This window comes from Protopterus annectens, chromosome 7.part0, assembly GCF_019279795.1.
Source record: "Protopterus annectens isolate FY-2018-M chromosome 7.part0, PAN1.0, whole genome shotgun sequence".
Classification (NCBI taxonomy): domain Eukaryota; kingdom Metazoa; phylum Chordata; order Ceratodontiformes; family Protopteridae; genus Protopterus; species Protopterus annectens.
The window spans coordinates 1,192,977,607-1,192,993,486 of NC_056739.1; the positions used below are offsets into that span (position 1 = coordinate 1,192,977,607).

The window sequence follows — 15,880 nt, forward strand, 5'->3', positions numbered from 1 at the left end:
AGTTACTCTTTCCAAATGGTTGACTGATTGCATAAAATTTACATATTCTTCTGTGAATCAACCGTTGTAACATAGCGTGAAAGCACATTCCACTAAGGCTGTTTCTACTTCTTCAGCTTATAGGGCTAGACTGCCATTGGATACGATATGTGCAGCTGCCACTTGGTCTAAGCTACATACCTTCATTATGCATTACAAAGTAGATAAGGCCTCCAGGGATAGGGCTTCCTTTGGTTCCACTGTCCTCAGGAATATACTCCCATGAGCCACCCAGGATGAATGGTGCTTGGGACGCTACCCATTTGTAAGAATGAACGGTGAGATTGAACAACTTCACATAAAGAAGTTATGTACTTACCATAACGTTCCATGTGAGTTGTTCATCTCGCCTTCATTCTTACATTCCCACCCGCCTTCCCACTCCAGGCTTCTTGAAGAATGAGTAATAGTTTTTGCAGTCTGGTGGGTCTTGTTATAGGATTTCTTACTCCAGCTGGAGTAATGTTCATGTTTTTCTTATATTGTTCTTGTTGGGATCAGCAAACTAGATCTGAAGTGAGGCATAGAGCATCATGGGATAGGGACTTGGCCTCGAGCTACTCGAAAACCTCGAGCTTGTGAAAGCGGCCGACTCAGAGCCGAGTGATTGGCTCCAAGCCCATTTGTAAGAATGAAAGCGAGATGAACAACTCACATGAAATGCTATGGTAAGTACATAACGTCATTTTTATAGGTTCATAGGATGGTACTAGGCTATTGGCCCTAGGGCCTATATAAGCCAAGCCAAAAATGTACCCTGGCTTTCGCCACCCAAGAAAATTATTTTCCTGTGCCCCTGTTGAGCAGAGCCACAGAAGTGATCCCCGGGGTGAATTTCCTATCTCCCATCCAATCATCAAGCTCTGTTTGACATAAATAGGTAGTCTGTTCCAGAGTATGGGAAGTCTCTGTGACAGGAATCTATCCCTCCAGCATGTTCTGTTTATTGTGGTGACAAGGTTTAGGTCCCTAGAGCATGTAGCTCAGAGGGATCGGGATTTCTTTAAGTGGAGCATGTCCAACAGCTCTGGGTTTTACATAGCTTTGTATGTTAGGCAGAGATCGCCTCTGAGTAGGCGATATGCGATGGAGTAAAGCTGGAGTTTTTTGAGACGGTCTGCATAGGGCATCTGTTTGAGGCTAGTACTCCTCTTTGTGAGGTATTTCTGTGGCCTTTCCAGTTGTTGTAGATTTCTTGTGCGGTACATATCAAAAAGAGCGTTGTACTCTATAATGGGTCTAATGAGTGATGGGTAGAGGGGAACAATGACCTCTTTTTTTCTGGATGAGAAACCTTTTGTGATGAGGTGAGCCACGTAGAAGGATTTCCTGACCACTGTGGCGATGTGATTATCAAAGGAGCGACTACTGTCCACCTGTGTCCCAAGGTCTCTTATCACATTTTTGGCATTAAGTAGACTACCAGCTATGTGGTAGTTCATGGTTACAGAGTTTTTACCAAAGGGGATGACAATACACTTTTTGGCATTGAGCTTCAGGCCATGGCTTTGACACCAGGCATTTGTCTCAGTGAGGCCCTTTTGTAGTATGTCCATATTGTTAGGAATTTCGATTATGGCTCCTAGTTTGCAGGCATCTGCAAACTTTGTTAGCCAAAGACCTTCTGTGTTAGCCTGTACTTCAGAGAAGTAGATACCAAACAGGAGGGGACCCAAGACTGAACCCTGTGGTGCTCCACTTGTCACTGGTCTGAAGTCGGATTTGGAGTCTGCTACTTTCACAGTGTGGGTTCTGTCCATGAGCCAGTTGGCAACCCATCTTGTGACATAGGGATTTATACCTAGTTTAGTGAACTTATCGATAATTCCAGAGTGGGGAATGGTGTTGAAAGCCTTGGCGAGATCTAGATAAGCTGTGTGAACCACCTTACCCTCATCTATGGCTTTGGTGACTGCTTCAAAGACGTCAGTCAGGTTTAGGAGACAGGATCTGCCTTTTACAAATCCGAACTGGGTAGAGTCCAGAGTTTGGAGATTACCAATGTCTTTGTTTATGAGTTGCATGATGATACGTTCCATGGCCTTGCAGACCAGGCTTGTCAGGCTAATGGGGCGGTAGTTCCTGGGGTCCATCATGGCTCCCCCTTTGTAGAGTGGGATAACCATTGCGGTGTGCCATTCAGTGGGCACAAAGCCTGAGGTGATGCTATGACTGAACATGGTACTTTGGTAGGGTGCCAATTCATTCTGTAGTTCATGTAGAATGCAGCCTGGGATATTGTCAGGTCCCATGGATGCTGTGTTCTTGGCTTTGGAGAGTGTGTTTTTTACCTGTGCAGCCATGATTACAGGAACTTTGCATTCTTCTGGTATAGAGATGGGCCCTCTAGGGGGTGAGAGGGGGGTAAAGTTAGCACTGAACCTATCTGCCAGGATGTTGGCAATATCAGTTGGTTCTGTATATTTAGTGCCATTGTGCTTTAACTCAGAGCAGATCTGTTTGTTGCCATTGAGATTCATGACATAGCTATAGAATGCTTTGTGGTTGTCTTTAGAGTCAGTGGCAATTTTGTTTTCGTAACTAGCTTTGGAGGATTTTATGAGGGATCTCAGCTTCTTACTGAGGTTGACCAGGGCGTTACTCCAGTCATGGGATTGTACTCTTTTTTTCAACAGTTTCTTTCTTTTGTTGTAGAGTTTGTTTATGGCAGAGGACCACCAGATTGGCTTCCTTTTTTTGGAGGATAGCATCTTGGTTCTATTAGGGATAGCATGATCCATGCACTCATGTAAGTGCTTATAAAGTGCATTTGTGTAGGATTCAGCAGTCGTACCTCTATTGTCCGTCTGCATGGGTGTCATGAAGTTTGCCACTTCTGTCTTAAGAAGTGTGAAGTTGGCTTTGGAGAAGTTTTTTACAGTGGTTTCCCTAATTGGGGGTGGGGGCGGGATTTTTCCTTAGTTACACCCATTTTCTCACCCGATATTTCTCTGTGGAGAATTTTAAAAATCTGCTAACTCATTATACACCCAAAACATATGTTCCCAGTTATTTCATTCTTCCCCATGACACCTTCAACATTTGCTATCTAACTGAAGAAAATTTCTTTGCAGTCTAGTTGGGGCATAAAAATACCTATGCAATTTCTTCCAAACAAAAATCCTAAACTTCTGGTCTGTGTTGCATAAATGAGAGTCATACATATGTCCTCTCATTGTTCTCTTGTAAATTGATTTTCCAGTCTTTCTTCTCAAGCTTTTCTAACCTAATGTGATTGATTCTTATAATTATTTATTTATGTATTTGCCATTTGTTAACAGGGTTAGTCCAACTGAGCCAGTGGCCTCTTTTCAGTGAAGACCTGAGGAGAAAAGCCGCAGACAGTTATTACAAAATTACATAAAGAAAAACATTTGACAATGAAGTTGTATGCAAACAATACAATAATGTGATTTGCATGAGAACATTAGAAATGTACAAAAGACCTGAGAATGAAATTGACATAAACATTACAATAATGTGCACAACATGCAGTACAAAAGTTAGAAATTTTTATTTTTTTATCAACAAAAAGAGATGCCAGTGAGATAAGACACTTGCAATAGGTGGGTGTTAAAAGTGTGAGAGGTAATAATGTGGTAAGGTAGGATTTAAGTGGGATCATTGGAGTGATAGGTGTTGACATTTAGGAGAAAAGTTTCAAGTTTGTATTTAAAGAGATTTATGTTAGAAATTATTCGGATGTTAAGGAGGAGTTTGTTCCATGCATGAGAAATACTATATTTGTAAAGAAGTTTACCAATGTCTTTGTTTGGTTTATAGGTGTCCAGAAGGAGCTGGTCAGAGCTGTGAAGAGTTCTGGTAGGGATATAATGTGATATTAGTGATGATAGAGCAGGACAAGAAAGGGGTTTTAAGAGTAGAGTATGAGTCATTTGTAGCTGGGAGTGAAGCAAGTGCTGGTGGAAGTCAAGCCACTGGAGTTGTTTTAGTGCATGGCAGTGATGAGATTTATGGGAGTGGTTACTAGGAAATCTTGCAACACTATAGTATGATTGACAGAGTTTAGCCAAAAGGATTGACTGTAGACGTGAAAAGATGGGGGAGGCATAAAGTAGACACAGAAGGAGGCAGGCCTGAGCTAGTTTCTGCCTAGAGTAAGGGGGTAGGTATTTTTTATGTCTGTATAGTGGCCAAGTTTTTGAAAGGTCTTTTTAATACAGTGCTGAATATGGGTATCAAATTTTAATTGAGGTCATCTATAATAACACCAAGAAGTTTAGTATGTGGGTCCGGTTGCATGATGGTATTGTTGAGAGAAGAAATGGTGAAGGCTGATTTGAGGTTAGAGAGGGTTTTTGGAAAAAAAAAAAAGAGTAGTAGCTTTGTGTTTTGGGGATTTAGAATTAGTTGGTTGTTGGTTATCCATTTTTCTACAGATAGGAAGCTATGTTGAGTAGTAGAGATGAGGTTAGGAACTGTCAGAACAAGTAATAAGAGTAGTCGTTTCCTTATGAATAGTACAGTTACGTTTACATGACTCTTCTATATAGTAATGCACAACATAGTGAAGTCATACCTTTGAACCGTACAGATTTTCACAGAATGTCCAGATTTTTTACTCATATTTTTGGTGTGTTCCTCCTAAAATCTGTACCTTTCTGGCAAATAGCTGAGGATTGAAGTTATTAAATAATGACAAACATTTGAGTTTAAGACTCCACATCCTTCAGAAAATTCATGCTAATGCAAAACCTATTATTCTATCAACTTTCTAAGTTTGTAACAGCAACATTTAAAATCTGTCCTTATTTGTCCCCCCATCGCTTTGTTCAGATTTTTTACTCTAAGAGGTTGAGAGGTATGAGAGAAGTGGGCCATGCAGTCACTGGGTAAGGGATCTACAGTGCCCACTGGAGCTTAATGATTGCCTTCTACTGCCAGGGAAGGTAGTGTGAATGTTGTATTATAGTTGTGTGATGGTCCACACAACCAGACCTATGTCAAAGCAAATAAAGTGCCTTAATTCCAGATAAGCTATTCACAAAATTAGAAATGGTGCAAATGTAATATATGAGCAAGACGTGAGCTAGCTGTGCTCTCTCTCTCTCTATATATATATATATATATATATATATATATATATATAGATAGATATATATATATGTAGATATAAATATATATATAGATATAGATATACATATGGTTTACTATCATTATTCTGATGCACAGGTGGTCGAGTCCAGCTGCGCGATGCCCTACATCGCAAATGGTGGAATGCCGAACACCGACATTTCTGACTGTCCAAATTACCCCCCTTCTGGACCCATGGTAACACTTGTTCTTGGGTCCATAACAGTAGGGAGTTTCTAGGTTCAGTGTTTATGTTGGGTTACCGATATTCAGCAGTCCGACTTTCACAGAAGTATGTCAGTCATAGGATGACTCGAGCGCATGTGAGTTGTAATAATGATAGTAAACTTATAGATGTACATATTGGAGGTAATGCTGACATTGTTATTAATGAAGTTTGGAAGGTAGATGGTTTGTTTGCATTCTTTTTAAATTGTGCCAAAATTTGTATATATTGTTAAGAGAATTTAGTATTTTGGGTTTACATTATGTTCTTGTTTTGAATGAAAAATTTTGCTTTCTTGTTTTACTTTTCCAGTAGATTGCTTTTTACTTTATGTTTCTTTATTACTGAAATGTCATTTTTTTTACTAGTGCCTTATTTGATATATTTTATGCTTTATTTTGCTGTTCATATTCTTAATAACTTTTATTTATTTATTTACATTTGTTGACCGGGAGTGTCTGACTGGATGTAGGTCCATTTTCAGCGGAGGCCCGGGGAGAAAAGCTCCACAGTTAAAATAAACAGACAGTAGTTACATTGGATTACATAGCGACTAACAATTTAACATAGCAATTACTTACAACATATTTACAGATGAAGAACATAGTACATCAGTAGACAACTAGAATCTTTATCTGTGAAGTACATAATAGACATTAACAAATGTTACAATAAGAAGTTCCTGCTGTATAATAAGTACTAGGCTTATGAGCATCTGAGCTTGCTATAATCAAGGTAATTAGTGGAGTGGAAAGAAAGGTAGTGGTTGGATGGGGTGGGTGATATTAGAGTGGGAGTTGCAAGGGCATAGCCAGCATGTTTTTAAGTGCGCTTTTAGTAAAGTTTTGAAGTGGGTGCATGATGGTATGGAGGTAATTGTAGGTGGGAGGGAGTTCCATAATTTGGCTATGGTGCAAGAGAATAGTGCTTCACTAGCAGAGTTATTGGCTTTAGTGATCTGCAAGTGATTTTTGTTGCTGGATCTTAGTGGTCTGGTGGTGCGATAGTGTTGGAGTAGATTCTGGAGGGATGGGACATTTAGTGGATGGTTTACTAGTTTGTGGGCGAGTGAGAGTTGATACCATTGAAGGAGGTGAGGGAGTTCAAGCCAGCCCATTTCAGCAAGTGAGAGACAGTGGTGACCACGGTAGGATGCCCCTGTGGCGAATTTGGCAATTTTGTTGTAGCAGGTCTCTAGCTTGTTTAGATTGCATTGCCTTAGGTTGGTATATATTGGAGAGAACTTAGAAATGAAATGATACATTTTGTTGCATTTGAATAATGTTTGTATATAAATCTCAAATATGATATCAGATTAACAACTATTGTATTTTAAACAGTGTAGATACAAACTATATTACATTTAACCACAGTATTTTAAAATATAATATTCTAATTTTCTCTTTTCAAGATGATTATAGGGCATGGGATCTCCAGAAGAGGCAACTTGTTAAACCAGATTATGATTATCAACCTCCTGCTGTTATATTTGGAAATCCTACAACATTCCAGGATGACTTTAGTCCCAAAGGTCTAGTTTCTACAGGAAATTTTAAGCCACCTAACATTGCTAGGCTATCACAAGTCCCATTTGATGGTGTCACAAGCCATCGTATTTCCTATGTGCAGCATCCACTTGAACCAAAGTTTAGCAGGCCTAAACAAGTTTACAAGCCTTCTAGTCAGCCTTTTGATGATCTTACCGTTCATCAGCGAGATTATAAGGGGCAATATCTAGACCCTGTCAAAAGCTTCAAACCAGAGCACACCAAAGTTGCAACAGATTCACGCTTTGATGGCATCACTGAGTTCCGTGATCGTTATCAGCCATGGGAAGTCTCTTTGCCTTTTGTTCATAAGCAGGCAGAGTATGTTGGCCCTGATGGCAAGATAGATTTAAATACTACAACTCGGATAGATTATGTGCCTCATAAAGTATCTATGGCTTCACCAATAAAACCTGTTTCTCAAAGTAAAAAAAACAATGCTCCATTTCAAGGAAATACCACCATGAAAGAAGATTACAAGGCTTGGGAAATGTATAGACAAGAAAAAAGTAAACTGCGTGAAGAGATTCCAAGACCATCTGGAAAATTTGATGGAATGACAACTTTCCAGTCTCATTATGTTCCACATGGGATCAGTCCAGTTAAAAGCTTCAAACCTGTAAATGCTGTACGACAAAGTATGGTTCCTTTTGATGATGGGACTATATATCGCACAGAATATACACCTAAGATGATGGACATCTGTCCTGCAAGCTTCCCAAGTCCTCTAGGTTATGTCTTTGAAAACACCGATATACAGGGGCACAAGATCTTCCGGAAGGTTCCTGAAGCAGAAATAAATACATCTCTTGTAGCAAATGGAGTTCATGTTCCCAAGGAAGTAATTGTGATGTCATAACTTTTATTAAAATGTTTTTCTCTGATTACAGTTATAAAACCAAATTTTAAATTAATTCTTGTGACCTCATTTTCTGGGGAAAAATACAATGCATAATTTCAAGATCTTTTAATGAAACACAATATATGGTTTTCTATACAGTGTTTTTAGAAGTAAGATATTCCATGCACAGTATTTAAGCATAATTTTGATATGATCTTACATATGCTTCATCTTCGTATATTGAATCAAAACTATCAAATCAAATTACCACAATAATCCCTTCTGTCTTTACAAAGATCACACATGAGATTTAGAAAAAAATATACAATTTACCCGTAGTAATACACTGCATTACTACTATAATGAAAATAATATTTCACAAAAATTATGTATAGGACACCGATGAATAAGTGGAAACCATTTTATAGGTTTGGCTAAATAAATATCTAGATGACAGAGGGATCCAGGGAAAAAAGATGCTGTAAGTTTATATCAGGATCATTGTAGTATGCCAGACTCATCAGAACTTTTGATAGGATAATGACAGTAACAGACAGGGTTTTTTTTAGATTGCACAGCTATACTCTGGTTTTATCAAAATGGTTGACCCCATTCCTTTCCAGTGGGAATTTTGGTAGGATCACTCAGAAAACTTGAAGAACTACATGAAAATTCTATAGAGGCATAATAAAATGACAAGTTGTTTTAATGATAGATTTCAAGAGATAATTGTAGTGGTAGATTAAATCTCTCCCGTCTGAGAGAATTCACTGGCAGATCCAAAAAAACTGTTACTAGTTTAGCATTTGTATTCATTCATTCATTTTCTGATTACCCAGTGCATCCAGTTTTATTCATTCATTTTCTGATTGCCCATTTCCTCCAGTAAAATGTACATACAAATAGACAGATACCTGCTAAGGATTATAAACTTATGTGTTTGATTTGTCTGTGCAAATACCATAGTACCACTTGTGGAATTTATCTGAAATTCATCTAATGATACTTCTTTGAAATTTAGGGACTCCCTTTTTACTTGCTGCCATAGGGGGAAAAAATTTCAAAAACTTTGCCTATCATTTTAGAATGCCCTACTACTAAACATTAGAAACCCTTTTTTTGCTCCTTTACTTCAGACCTGCCCTGTTAGACCATCTTTCTGAAAATTGCCTAAGTGTTTTCCTTCTTCCACTTAATCTTTTCGATGTTTACCTCACAGCATCCTATCCCTTTCCACACTTTTGCATTCTCATTATGTCTGCCATTCCCTGTCCTCTCATCTTCCTTCTATCTTTAATTTTCTCCTCTTTACAAAAAATATCCATTTAAAATGTTTTACTAAGATGTGCACAATTCTAATATAGTTTTCTGTACTGCAGTCATTACTTAAAGTATATTAGTATATTCATGATCCATAGTGTAAAGATGTTTGAATGTGTAAAGCTGTAACCTATTATATTACCTCAGATTTGGGTCATGGCTAAAGGGGACCATGGATCAGCTTACTTATTTGGTTGCTAAATTATAAATAAAATAAAGTAAATTTAATAAAGAAATGGAATTTGAAGGCAAAAAAACTTTAGAAACATATAGGCTAAAGAAATACAAATAAAAAGAGCACGAGAAAGATAAAATATAGGGAGGAAAAGGCCTTAATGCAGCAGATTAGATAATTAAAGGAACAGAAAAACAGAAAACTGATGGAAAACCTAGAAATTATATTTCTTTAGACTCTTCTTCATTTTGCTGGCAAAGCTTAGCAAAACATTTTAAGTGGATATTTTCTTAAAGAGGAGTAAATTAAACTTTGAAAGAAGATGAAAGGACAGAGAATGGCAGACATAATGAGGATGAAAAAGTGTGGAAAAACGTAGGAGGCTGTGGAAAAGATTAAGTGGAAGAAGAAAAACACACACACAGAATTTTCAGAAAGATGATCTAACAGGAAAGGTCAGAAGTAGGGATGATGATAAACTGTCAAATGCCTTCTGGATTTCAATGTCTAGAAGAGCTAATTCAAAAAAAAAAAGAAAGAAAGAAAGAAAATAAAAGATTTTTGGAGGCGGCACCCCACAGAGCTCCTAAATAACTGTCAGGTCACCATATCACAGATGGAAAACATCACAGAACCAACCTACATTTCTTCCAGCACTTCATTACCACTTTCTGTAATGACATCCTATACATTCCACAGTTAGTGTCATTTGCCAAACAGTCAGACATTGTTATTCAGTAATCCATAAATCTGGCTGCATCTGGGTTACTGTATTATATTTGTTTAACTGTGGTTTGGTGAAATTTTACAGGAAATTGCCTTCTAATTCTTGTTATTTGATGTTTTCCCTCTATCCACAAAGAGATAAATTGATGCTTCTAGCCATGGTTGAGGATTTTTTTTCTTTCTGTTACTAGTATAAAAACTCTTGCTCAAATAGAAGTAAAAGAGGGTGGTCTTAGGAGTTCTTTAAGCTTTCCATTCTGCTAAAATCAGCAAAACTCTGGTTCATATAGATGAAGCAGCATTTGTGTAGTATCTAAATGGGTATATGTGTGTGGGGGGGAGGGGGCAACAAAATCTTAACATTAGTGTTAGAAGGCATTTCAGATTTGGTAATGGTCCAACAGGCACCAGTTTTCCACCTAAGCTGTTCATATGTCATGTTGTCTTAGCAGATACTACATGGTGATGCATAAGTGGAAAACCATGTTTGACTTCATCTTGAGGAATACCCTTTATTAACGTCCTCTTTATACTCCTCATTTGTACAGTTTCCAAAGCCTTGTTCCTACATGGACAACCACTGCAAAGTAGCTACTGAGACTTTTCAGCGTGTTCTAGTTAGTTCTGCCCTACATGTTTAGATTTATTTTTCTCACATAGTTAAGGCCCTGACAAACACAGGTGAATGGATCTCACCCTGATTCTTTTGCCTTCATTATGACTTGTTCACCTTTTACTGTACTTACCCCTTCTGACTCATTCAGATCTATAAGGTCCTCTACATTATGGTAGTGTACAAGCCCCGTCATTTCTGTACTTGTTACATATAATTAATCTTTTTAAACCTTTCAGAGGAAATAAGATTGCTATTTCAGAATCTGCAAAACTGATATGAGCTATTTACTTTTCAGGATTTGTGCAACTTCTCCATGTTTCAACTTGCAGAACATTTATTTTCTGTTTTTGTATCAGAAATGACTTATTCGCTGAATGAAATGCATATATCATTCATTTCAGCAATCATACTCCAAACAAAGAAATGCTACATGACTGTTTTCCAATAAGACTCATAGTCCCAATATGGGATGCAAATGCTTTATGACAGAGAGGCTAATAGCTTTATAATTTGTATCTGCTTTTTTGATAACATACATTTTTCCTCTTAGAAAACAATTTTGGGAGTAGTGACTACTTCAGTTAAAAGAATATAATAATTTCAAATGCTGATACTTAAACAGCAGTGACCTTTTTCACAGAAATGAAGTACCTTTCAGAGTAAACCTTTATTTTATATCACAAGTAGTTTCTGATTTTATTTACGCTAATGTGTGTAACCCTAGTCTTTGCTGCAGACAACAAAATTATCAAATCAAAATTCCTCCATACTCATTCATGTGCATAGATAAATGCATTATTTTATAGACAAACTAATCTGTTTAGGGCTTCAGATTAGCTCTTTATATTTATCTCAAAATGTATTTGGTCATTTAGTTTGAAAATAATGGTTCTGCATGTATCACATCATTGGGGAGTGTTGCCTCTGCCGAAATATTCCCAGAATACAGTTGGCAACTTAGTTTGAAAACAATGGTTCTGTATTTGTGTCACATCATTGGGAATTGAGGTTTCCTCCTGCATTTTCTCAGAATGCATTTGATCATTTAGTTTGAAAACAATGGTTCTGTATTTGAGACACATCACTGGGGATTGTGATGTATTCCCACATTCCACAGACCTAGTGTTAGTTGAAATGGCGAGCCTGTTAATTGCCCATAGATGTATGTGTAAAGAAGTACATGTGTTATGTGATGGACTGGTGTTTTGTCCAGGACTGGTGCTTTTCCTTAAACATGCTGAGAACCAGGACGGGCTCTGGTTCTCCCATAACCATGAAGAGGATTAAGAACATATTAAAATGAATGTGTTTTTGATAATAAAGATGGAAAACCTTTAAAGTTATGTTCAAAGATTTTCCTCTACAGCAGTTGCTGTGTTTTTCATAAATGTATCAGCTCAAGATATCTGTAATGCTGCTTCTTGTTATCTGTTTAATTTCAATAAACATTGCAAAGTGAATACATTTTTGTTGCACACTTCTTCTATTGTCTAGATATAAACTTGCAAACAAAAATCACATATAGATCTGATTATGGCTACACCAGTTTTACAACAAAACACGTTTTCATGTCTCCAACCCAAACAATGGGATCAGTGGTTAATTCTTCAAATATAATGCTCAGAAAGGAAGATGAAAGGCAAAATAATTATTCCCACTGCAGTCATTCATAATTGCCAATCTTTGTCCATCAGCATCAGTTATACCACTGACTAAATACACTTGTTATAACTACACTGAGATTAGTCATCACAATACTGTCTCTGAAACAGAAAAAAAATTGAGTCTTAAATGCCACCATCTTTGGCCATATCAGAAAAAAAATGAGGTCTTGTTTGAAGGATTCATATACCAACTTCCACAAAGTCAGAGAACTACCAGCACTTACTTGTATCACTGTACTGCAAACCAAACAAGAATCACAATGCCCTGAGACATTACCTTAAAGGCAAGTCGTGATATGAGCATAGAACTTAAACCTGTTAATTTATATGCTACAGTTTTGTAACAGATGCCAAAATCGACATCCTGAGCACCACTCAATATACACAGAATAATGATCCTAAGCTCACCATGATGTCTACATTTCCAGTTACCCAACTAATAATATGTTGTTTGAAAAGTAACATGCTCATAGTTAAACGTATACATCCAAATACTCTATCACTGCTTAAGTAATGAAGTTCAGAAGGTATGGCGACATCTGGAGCATCCATTTAGTATGTGATTGATAAAACTACTGTCAGTTCTAGGAAAGCTGAGGTACTTATTACCATTATACACATACATGGTGAGATCTCACATGGACTACATTGTGATCATGTGGTCAACAAGGGACAGACTGAAGTATGTGTTAGCAATAATAATATAGACAGCAAACCAAAGTATGGATAATTTTAAGTGTGTCAGGTTAGGCTCTAATTGTAGACATGGATTACAGAGAACGGTTACAGAACCATTGTTTTTCAAACAAAATTAACAGTTGCATTCTGAGAAAGTATACTATTTCCTGAACCAGTCTGGATGAATAATATCTTAAGAAGAAAAGTCACTGCCAATGCTGTGACATGGGGGGAGGGGTCAAGCCAATGGTCAGCTGCAGGAGCCAAAAAAATATCTAAACCTAAGATAAAAAAAAGGAAGCAGCAACTGAGTGCAACAAATTAAAACAAATTGGAATTACAAAAGGTTGAACTTAATTTTGAACTTAAAACTGGCTGTTGACACAAGAGAAACAAAAAAATATATAATATTCTAATATTTATAATGGCTGGAAGAAAAACAGTTAGTGTTACTTCTGCCTTTATACACCATGAATGTCATTAGAACTGTAAAGATGATCATTAGCACAGACCTCAGCTCTGTATGGGGAACAGCCAGTCAGCCACCAACTTGGGCAGTTTGACAATCTATGGCATTTCTAGTTAAAAAGTTAAATGTATTGAAAGGGACTGGCTAATAAACAAATTATTTGGCCTAAATATTAAAGAAAACAAGTGGCCCTGAACTCATCAGTCAAAATATATTTAAGCACTTACGTAATGTTATAGCTGATGCAGCATTCTTATTTGTTAATATTACCTTTAGGATGGGGGATGTTCTAAGAGGATAGAAAAGAGTGTCTTGTTCTTATTAATAAGGAAGCAGATAAGTGTCAAAAACTGCAGCTATAGACCCATTACAATTATTCCTGCCATAGCAAAATTATTGTAGACATGGATTACAGAGAAAATTGGTAATCACTTTCTAGACTAGGGTTGGAATTCATAATCAAACATTTCACACCTGAACAGTGTTAATTTTCAAGGAAGTTTGTGTGTGATGTGATGCATAGTTAATTCGACATGGAATTCACAGGCAAACACTTCACACCTGACCAGTGTTAATTTTCAAGGAAGTTGATGTGTGATGTGATGCATAGTTAATTCGACATGGGGTAGGCACTGAAGAGCACCAGCTGGCTGACAGAAGGATGGCATAAATAAAGAGCAGTGCAGTGTTAATGGGGAAGCAGAGCTAGGCTAGGCTGCCCAATAGCTGGAGCAGTACCAGTGCTGGGAGTAAGAAATATATCAACTGGAAGGCAGTGTAGAGTAACTAAGTCAATGCGCACTCATGTAAACAAAGCAGAGCTCCATGGGTGCCCATTGCACTCACCTGGTATAAGAAGGGCAGCATAGCAGTCATCAGATAATCTATTACAGGTGTGTACATCAATGAGTCAACCTTTGTCATCATATAAATCAGAAGAAAATGGGGTAAAATAGGAAAACAGGAAAGGGGAAAACAAGTCAAAGTGAAATACACAAGGGTAATCATAAGGTTTGAAATGTGAGCGGGAAGGAAGGATAATTGTTTTAGGGGAAAGAGCTCCTTTTTATTACATAAAAAAGAAAGGTAGTGGAAGGGTATGAATGAAATAGAGGGAGAAGTGCATGTAGAGGGGGAGGACATACTATCATCACAAACAGAAGTGGTAGACAAAAGTTTGGGAGGACAGTGGATGGACACAGATATATACAAATGATGGACAAAGGGTAAGGGGAGGACTGGAACATGAATGGAGAATGTGGAATGATGCATAAGGAATGGAAGACATGAGGATGGGATCAGCTACAGTCCTGGCATGGTCTGATGTCTAGCTGGCCCAGAAGGAAACAAATCTCAGGCATCACTCTCACTGGTGGCTGATGTTATGTGACAGTTGTTCCTCCAGCTATCAGAGAGACACGGCCTACTAGTCACGTGATTTCATTAGACATATCAAGAGGCACTCCACATTTTTCTAGCAAGCAGAGTTGCTAGTGCACCTTTACTGCCTCCAGCCTCCATAATTGATACTGGGAAACCACAGCAAACCCCACTGGACCACTGTCAGAAAACATGTTTTCCTCTCTCGAATGAAACAGCCAGAAAGAGCACCCATTACCCCTGTAGTTTTCTTCCTGAAAGAATACCATAATTCCCCTCCTGCTGAAAATCAGCCCTGGCAGCTACTGACATGCCAGTACTACAGTCTTCAGCCAGAGCAGACTGAGGTGAGGATGGCAGCACCTCATCTTCCACAACTGGACCTGCAGAACGATGACACAATGGGAAAAACTATTACACACATACATGTTCTCCAGCGCTACAGCTAAATTATGGAACACCTTTCCCCCCACAATAACCTCTCTACCATCATGCACCCACTTCAAAGCTTTACTTAAAGCGCACCTAAAAACATGCTGGCTATGTCCCTGTAACTCTCCCCTCTAACTTCTCCCACTCCATCTACCCTCTACCTCTCTTCCACCCGACAAACTACGTTTGATTACAGCAAGATCTGATACTTCCATTCCTATCTACTTATTATATGGCAGTAACCTCTTATTGTAACAATTGTTAATATCTGCTACGACTTCATGGATAGAGCAGATACTAGTTATCTACTGAATGTACTATGTTCTTCATCTGTAACTATGTTTGTGATATTTTAATTGCTAGGATTCTTCATCTGTAACTATGTCTGTAATATTTTAATTTGTGGAGTTTTTCTCCCTGGGCCTTTGCTGAAAATGGACCTGCGTCCAGTCAGACTTTCCCGGTCAACAAATGTAAATAAATAAATAAATAAATAAATGAATAATGTTAGCAACACAATTGCAGTTATACAGTAGATCAGCATAGATGTTATATACACCCAACTACTGAGATAGAGTTGCTGCTCCTTCTGTGACATCCAGCCATAATGACTTCATGCTCCTTTGTCACTGCAAAATGAAGTTCGAACTCCTAACTATGCATGTAAATCAGG

At 37.9% G+C, this 15,880-nt stretch overlaps 1 protein-coding gene across 1 annotated transcript in view; it reads left to right on the forward strand.

The window, feature by feature from the left end:
• Positions 1–7,872, forward strand: part of SAXO2 (stabilizer of axonemal microtubules 2) — a 383,885-nt gene extending 376,013 nt beyond the window's left edge. The window contains exon 4 of the mRNA XM_044077804.1: positions 6,771–7,872. Within this exon, the coding sequence (XP_043933739.1) occupies positions 6,771–7,765 (995 nt within the window). The 3' untranslated portion in view covers positions 7,766–7,872. The remainder of the gene's footprint in view (positions 1–6,770) is intronic.
• Positions 7,873–15,880: the final 8,008 nt, after the last annotated feature.